Below are 8,464 nucleotides of genomic sequence, written 5' to 3' on the forward strand. Positions count from 1 at the left end.
GGCCACGCATTGAGCTCCCAAGAGCCCCTTTGATACACTAAGTGAGCTCCATGCTACAATATATATAGACTTCTTCTTTTGCCAGGGTGCCCGTATGTGAGTTTTGTCACGCCTCCACATGGCACCCCCTTGGGTGGACACCCTCCAAGTCCCCAAAATAATCCTCTTTGAAAACCTTCAAAAGACCCCCAAACTAGCCGACCTTTGGCCCCTTTTGTTTTGCTTGCTGAGAGGATTGCCCATAAAACTAATTGCTGGGCCGTAAAATGCTACCCGTAGCCCTAGTCTCCGACCTCATCTCATGCAGACACCACCATCTTCCCACCTTTCTAGACCTGCCAACCGAGACGACAAAAAATGGCAAAATACATCAGATTGCTCTTGGTCGACCATCACCATCAACTTCCAATTGCTATAACTTGCCCTTCCAGACTCTGTTTGAGATGCCATGACTTTTTGTCTACTCCATACACCTCTTAGAATGCATACAATCCCTGGCAAAGCTCAAAAATCGTCAGATGGCACATCGATCAAGGCGACCAACCCAGCACAAACCTGGCTCCCGGTGAAACTTTGATCCGTCCCACCGCTACAATTATTTACATTATAAATCTCCTTGAAAAGGTTACATTGTCATAGAGAATTTTGTGTGTGTGTACATTGTGTGTGCAAAAATCAATTAACATCATTACATTGCTAGGCTTGGGAGAGCCAATGAGCTTCAATGAAGGGCAAAAAGAGAAGAAGAAGAAGAGGATTTTAACGCCGTAGGAAACTATCCCAAGAAACCTTAAAATCTAGCCGACGAGGAGAGTGGAACTCAAGATATCTTATTCAAGAGGGAAATAGCATAACCAATCTGTAATTCATTTTATTTTTAAACTACCCAATGAAGGCACGAGTAGTAGGTATAGGAGGAAGTTTTTAATCCCTTTTAATAACAAAAAATGGCAGATGTAGGAGGAGGGAGGATGATCTCAACTAAAAAGTTTGTTCTGGATCACACATCCTCTAAAGAGAGGATCCAAAAGTTTGCAAAAGTTGGGAGATGTTTGGCATCATTTCCTAGCAAGGCCAACATGAGAGCAACGTGACCTTCTATGTGTGAGTTGTCAACGCTTTAATCGAGCTCCTTATTCCCTTCCTTGCTAGGTGTAAATATTTAGGACACTTTACAACTACTTTCATTTTCTACTTTACTGTTTTTTGGAAAGAATAATCACCAAGAGCTTCATAGCCCTATGCCCAATACTCCAAAAAACATAGGCATATGTGAAGCCACCTACAAATCTTGAGGTTTCAAATACCGACAAAGTTGGAGGTGAGGATAACCTACAAAAAATTAGTAAAAATCTTCGCGTATTTTCACATTAAAATATCAGATAAAGGTCGCACAAAAATTGTAGGTCGTCTTCTTCACAAGAAGATTTAGAAATTTCCATGTAGGAAAACAAAGTCTTTCTCAATGTTTTTCATACAATGCATAACATCATGAGCTTCTGCTCAAGAGGCACCGCATAGCAAGCTAGGTATGATTGGGGGCAAGGGACCCCCGGCCCCCCCATTGGGCCGACGGTCCCCTGTCCCCAGTCGTACCTAGCTAGATATGCGGCACCTCCCTCACAGAAGCTCACAATGTGGAAAATATTGTGAGAATTTGTCCAAAACTTGTTATGCTTGGGCTTCATAACACATCGACATGGACAAAGAAGAACCAAGCTAGAACCACATTGCCTTTAGACAAAAGATGATAGGTGGCACTAAAAGAAAGTGTGACAAGGAACCTTCCCATCTATATATTACTCTTGAAGGAGAAATATAACACTCATGGTCTATCTCTCAAGGGGATCCCTTCAAATTTTCCCCCACAACCTAGTAGCCTATACATTTCTAAAAAGTGGGATGAAATGGGAAAACTTGCAAGCCCATTCCACCAAAAAATTGATGAACTCTATATATCATATATCTATAGAGGCTTGTGAGTGAGTAGGACTTGTGTTCCTAATATTGAAGTAGTGTATTGAAGCCCTTTGTCCTTTTTGTGCTTTTTACTTTCTTTCAACCCTGATTGGTAAGCCCTCTTGAGGGACTTGAAAAGGGCTGTACTGAACACCTGTCTTTGACTCATCAAAGTCCCACCTACACACCACCATAAACCAAAACAAAGTTAAGACACTTACCCTATTACTACTACTACTAATAAGCAAGCTACTCATACATCAAGAGGGTAAGTGTGTGGTCACACAACGCATAGTGATCAGGACGTTTGTTAGTGATGCAACTATGCCAATACGACGTAGTTGCAACAACCCTCTTGCATACTTTATGCATAAGACAAATAATGCCTTCTTGCATAGTAACGTGTAAGAAGACGAACAACTAATGCACTTGTGACCATGCATAAGGCACAATTATTTCAAAAAGTAAGTAATAATTATGCATCTTGTGACCACTACCTAAAACTCTTACCTGAATTTTGTGGTGAGATGATGAATAAATACAAGCATTTCGAGCTTCGCTAGCTCACTCCCCGGACATGAATGCATGCCGTTGCCAAAAGGTAAGAAGGTGTTTGGTTTTGGAGGGACCTATAAACAGATTTGAGCAGGGTTTAATGGCAATGCAATTGTTTAATTATAAATTGTTTAATCATAAGAATATAAGTTACCTCAAATCTTGATGGATCAAATTTGTGTGGCTCTGGAAAAAATTCTGGACTATGATGGATATTTCTAAAAAGTGGCAACACTTTCCAACCTTTAGGAATTATGTAACCTGCAAAAGCCAAATAACTGCATACATCAAATTTCAAGTTTCCAAAAATTAGAAACAATATAAATTTTGTTTTCGGAATATTACCTTTGTATTCTACATCTTCGACCGCTTCACGAAATGTGAAGGATAGAATAGTGGCCACTCTAAGTGTTTCTTGAATGACCTGCAAAAATAAACCAATCCACCATTTAGCACAAAACATAAATAAAAATTTTCCTCCACAAAGAAATGTGGATGAGAATAAATTTAAAATTACATTTAATAGCAAAAATAGAAAAGGCTTTACTTACCCTTGTTGTCAATCGCATGGACTTCATGTCTTCCCATGTTAGCTTATAGTCTAAGCTCGACTTTTGTTGCCGAACACTCTCTTGCTCCGCCTACATGATACAGCCCGTTAAAATGAGAAATTTTAGAAACATAATAAAAATTTCAATGGCAAATTGAGGGCATTTCTCTACATCTAAGCATTGTATTTAGACATTATAGCCACTTACAGTGACCGAGTCCAAGAGTGCGGGGCTTGATTTGAGGAACTTGATGAGCCAAGTGAGAACACTCGCTGTGGTATCACGCGATGCAAATATGAGACCAATAATGTTATCCACCATTTGTTCATGGCTCAACCGTCCTCCTTTCTCATCCTTGTGTGCCAACAAGGTCCCTAAGAAGTTCGGCCCTTCATTGTCACCCTCGCCCCTCTCTCGCCTCTCGCTTATCACCTTCCCTATTATCTTGCTCAAATGTCGCCGCGCCTACATAGAAGAATAAATTATAAATTCAATGTCAACTCTCAACACTCTCTCTCTCTCTCTCTCTCTCTCTCTCTCTCTCTCTCTCTCTCTCTCTCTCGCACGCACGCATGCATGCATGCACGTACGTACGTGTTACTATCTAAATTAACATAATATGGTGGAAGGGGGATCCCTTTGAACATGTCAAAATCTACGACATGAAGGCTAAACTCCAAAATTGAAAGAAACCCATGTACACGCAATAAAGAGAGAGAGAGAGAGAGAGAGAGAGAGAGAGGCTGCCGAAGGCAGACGGCCGTACTAATTATTCACTATGATGGTGATTAATCTTGCACAATGTGGAATTCATCAATAAAATAATGGTATGTCATAAACAACCTTGTACAAAAAACACATTTAATTAGAAGGAATATAAGGTACTTGTAGAAAGAGAGCTATGCATAGTAGGAAGTCAGCTTTCTAAGGACTTTGTGTGAAAAGACTTTGAAGGGGCGGGAGGGGACCTCTAAGTGTGTGTCAAGGCTCAATACACCCACTACACTCATCCACGTGAAGCACAACGTCTTGCATGTGAAGTGAGGAAGAGAGCTTGATTAGGAAATTTCTATAAAGTAAGTCCTACACTTTGCAAGAAGCCTTTCACTCTCCACTCCTACATTTATTTACAGTATAAATCCCTTAAAAAGGTTACATGTGTCATAGAGCATTGTGTGTGCAAAAATCAATGAACATCATTACATTGGAAAAGAATGACATTACAAAGATATGTGACGTGTCACCAATACAAAATGGTAGATAAATTAGCTAGCATTAGCATGACATACACACAAGTGTTGCCATTAGCTAATCTCATATTCTTCCCTAATGCCCCACTTCATTGTAAATCCAACTAAATCAAACTCTCTCAAGCTTTATCTTTTAAAGTTGTTGAAAAAAAAAAAACAAAAAAAACAAAAGTGGATGTGGATTTGAGTGACTCTGCTGTGCCTAGCGATGAATGTGGGCCATATTCAAACCAAACAAACGAGTGTTGTTGTAGATGGCAACACTGTTATGACTTATGTGCAATCACCTACCAAAGTTGAAAAACTTTGCTAAGCACTATGCTAGAATGGCAACTACCATCAAGCCCGATCACAAGAACGGGAAGGGTCTCTAGCCTTTTCCAAAGCCATCTTGGGGATGGCTACAAGGCTTGTCATTGAGATGTCCCACATGTATATGTCTAAGCATGTCATTAAGATGTCCCACATGTATATGTCCCATAGACTCAAGGGGTGCTCTATATCTTCTCCCCAAGATATTTTGATGCAGTGTTATTCTATATGACAGCCATAGACTCAAGGGACATCCTATATCTTCTCTTCAAGATATTCTATGTAGGATTGTTCTCTTTTCACTTATACTTTCATCATTTTTTTCCGAAAAAAATAGTAAAAAATCTTTGGACAATTTGTTTTAGGGCAAAGACCAATGCTTGGAAAAGAAAAAAAGTTGAAATTTCTTTGGATAGTTGTTTTAGGACGAGACCGATGGTTTTTGTAGTGCGTCAAAAGTCGAATTGAATTAAAATAAAAAAGACGTACACAAGCCAACCAATTTTTAGGTGAATTGTGGTCTAGATGGCAAAATCATGCGACAGAAGCCGCTAATCTCTACATATAAAATTAGTAAAGGCAAAGCTAAAGTCTACAAGAAGAACAAGTCCTTAGGACAAAACAATTGCCCCCTCCTCGTGTAGTACCTCCCCTTGATAGAGACTCACCTTCATGGATTTGTTGTATTTGGTTCCTGGCACATTGATAGGCATAGAATTGTATCCTTTCTCCAAGGTCAAATAGGATTCATTGAGATCATCCATATCCAATTTCTCTCTACTACCAAAAATCTTCAATATGCCAACCTTGAAAGAGAACTGCCAAAACATAGGAAAAAAAAGCCCAATCAACCTCACAAAAATGTCAATGCCATCCGAATCAAAATTTATCACACAGAAGAGAGAAGCTTGCACGCCCCATCGCGCAAGCGCACGAACGAAGATGCTCACATGTACACACTCTTACAAGGGATTCAATGGACAATAAGCAAATGTCAACCACTTAACAACAAGGATACTTGCAAAATATGTAGGTGTCAACTACTTTTATTGAATGTCAACTCTCTCTCTCTCTCTCTCTCTCTCTCTCTCTCTCTCTCTCTCTCTCTCACACACACACACACACAACTATGCCAAATGATCTCTCTCTCTCTCTCTCTCACACACACACACACAACTATGCCAAATGAACAACTAAGATGACACCCTTGCACACATTGCAAGCATTAAACAATAAGAAAGATATTAAGACCCCTTACCTTCTTCATTTCCATGAAAGTGTTGACCTTCTGCCCTTCCCAAGAGTTGAGCGTTGCAAGGGCCAAATCCTCGATGTCAGACACCATCCCGCGGATTCCGTCCGGTGTGAAAGAGCTCACCACAAGCTTTCTTAGCTTGGCATGATAGGCTCCCTCATGGAAGAAGAGGGCTTGGGGCCCTATCATTCTCTGCTTGCTTGCAGGGAATGTGGGCTTGAACAGATGGGCTTGCGATACAAGCACGAATCGCGCCGCTTCCGGGCTAGCGATCATGACACAGGGGCAACCCAATATGTGCGTTTTGAATACTTCTCCATATCTGCAATTTTTTGTGCATTGCCAGACAGCATTTGTGAGAGGTCAGAATTAACCAATTAAAAGGCAATGAAGAATCAACATATTCTGTGTCCCCCCCCCCCTCTCTCTCTCTCTCTCTCTCTCTCTCTCTCTCTCTCTCTCTCTCACACACACACACACACACACACACACACACGTACCTCCACTGGCTGTGCATTCAAAGCTAGGGGTCTGGCACCCAATAAGCGATGCGGAGAATTTTAAAGTGGGCGCTAGGTACTCTCTCTCTCTCTCTCTTCTCTGTGTCTATGACGGTGTATGTGTGTGCGCGCGCGCATACTTGTGCGTGTGCGAGAGAGAAAGAGAGAGAGACCTTCTCTGCTTGGCAGCGAAGAAGGAGTTGGGGGAATGGGAGTAGAGCTGCAGAGTCTCGCCGATGTAGGGCCAGCCCATGCTTCCGGGCGGTAGCTTCTTGCGCCATTCTACGATGCGGTACTCCATTGTTCGGAACAGCAGGTACCCCAATGCTGCCATCCCTACGCCCAATGTCACAATCGCCATCGCCCACATTCTTGACACCTACAAATTCGCACACACGGATTGCGAAGGCAGCTTCCTACCCTCCAGGGGTGAGAAGAGAGAGAGAATCACTCGCAGAATGGCTGTGGAGTGCACATCCTCCCTTCCGTGCTCATGAGGGGTGTCTGTGTGTGTGTGTGTGTGTGTGTGTGTGTGTGTGTGTGTGTGTGTGTGTCAGAGAGAGAGAGAGAGAGAGAGAGAGAGAGAGAGAGAGAGAGAATCAATTGTGTTTTGTCAGGCCAGCCGGGTGTGCGCAGGTGAAATAGAAAGATCTGGAAGCAGCTCCGCGTGTCTGCTCAGTCGCGCAATCCAATCCTCCTAGAGAGAGAGAGAGAGAGAGAGAGAGAGAGAGAGAGAGAGAGCTCTAAACACTACTAGGCGAGGGATGAGCGAGCTGATCAGAAGAGCAGGAGATGATCAGATTAGAAGAGAGAGAAGAAGAGGAGCGAAAACGAGCGCCCACATGCAGCGGCAAGCTGGCCGTGGACAAGGCAGGGGATGCAACAATATAAGGGGCTCCGGGGGGATGTGCGCGCACGCGCGCGCGCGTGTGTGTGTGTGTGTGCGCACTGTTGTTGCCAGTGTGTCTGTAGAGGAAGCGGCTCCCACAGATTGCATCCTCCTCTTGCCCTTTAGCAACCTGTCATGTGCATCTCAAACAATAAAAAAGAGTCAAGAGTCGCACCCCCCCCTCTCTCTCTCTCCCCCCCCCCCCCCCCGGGGCCCCACAGCTAGCAATCGCAAATATATCAAGCAATATCTACTGCCCCTCTGTCTCTCTCTCTCTCTCTCTCTCTCTCTCTCCAAATCCCTTAATGTGAGCTTCACAGTCCACAGCTTAGATTTGCACCCTATTTTTAGCACTTGATTTTGGCTTCTTTGGCTAAGTACTTGTAGCTTCTTCCAACAGGTCCTTTGACCTCTCGAGAGTCCACCTCACACACACATAAAGACAAACCATACATGATCAAACCATAGGCTGCTTACACTCCGCCTGCCCGTGCTTGGGCGTGGGGATGTGGAGCAAAGTATGATGGGCTACAAAAAACTGGCAGTGCCCAAAAGAATGGACAAGTGAACCCACCTACTTAAACATGGGCGGTGTTGAACTCCATACAGTTCAGCTAGGTCCTGGCATCAAAGCAGTAGGCTAAAGCCACGCGACAAGTTCCTTATCACTTTATTAAACTAAAAACTGGGTGGTGTGTACACATGCCCGTCCATGCGCAAAAGGATGGGTAGGCGGTGCGGCGGTGAACTCCATACAGCTCAACTATGTCCCGACCAATAGGCTAAGGCCACGCGAGGGGTTCCTTATCACTTTATTAAACTAAAAACTGGGTGGTGTGTAACACATGCCCGCCCATGCGCAAAAGTGATGGGCAGACGGTGTGGCGGGGTGTATCCAGTCACAGTGTGAGAGCACTTCAGAAGGGATTCGGGAAACTGCGAAGGGCGCGTCTGCACGCGGGGCTCTACCCCACTTGCCCAACTCCCGCTAATAATATTGCTAAGCTGAGGAGAACGTTCGCCCGAGGCTAGAAGTCTCCACATGGCACAATCGACGATCGTTTACAATCTATGAATGAATAATCATGAGAGAGAGAGAGAGAGAGAGAGGACATCATCATGTGTGTGTGTGTGTGTGTGCGCCCTCTTCAATGCAACGTAGACCCCTACTTGTGCTACCGATTAACAAGGAA

The 8,464-nt window shown here is 43.5% G+C and overlaps 1 protein-coding gene across 1 annotated transcript; it reads right to left on the reverse strand.

The window, feature by feature from the left end:
* Positions 1 to 1,773: 1,773 nt before the first annotated feature.
* LOC147441160 (abscisic acid 8'-hydroxylase 1-like) lies at positions 1,774 to 7,387 on the reverse strand. The gene is made up of 9 exons (XM_086482856.1): positions 6,556 to 7,387; positions 5,886 to 6,204; positions 5,296 to 5,445; positions 3,273 to 3,530; positions 3,066 to 3,155; positions 2,860 to 2,938; positions 2,669 to 2,775; positions 2,470 to 2,588; positions 1,774 to 2,139 (listed from the first exon to the last, which is right to left on the reverse strand). Exons 1-9 carry the CDS (start codon positions 6,750 to 6,752, stop codon positions 2,049 to 2,051), a joined length of 1,410 nt encoding a protein of 469 aa, XP_086338982.1. The 5' UTR covers positions 6,753 to 7,387; the 3' UTR covers positions 1,774 to 2,048.
* Positions 7,388 to 8,464: the final 1,077 nt, after the last annotated feature.

Source organism: Adiantum capillus-veneris, chromosome 15 (assembly GCF_014529385.1).
Source record: "Adiantum capillus-veneris isolate H3 chromosome 15, ASM1452938v2, whole genome shotgun sequence".
Classification (NCBI taxonomy): Eukaryota; Viridiplantae; Streptophyta; class Polypodiopsida; order Polypodiales; family Pteridaceae; genus Adiantum; species Adiantum capillus-veneris.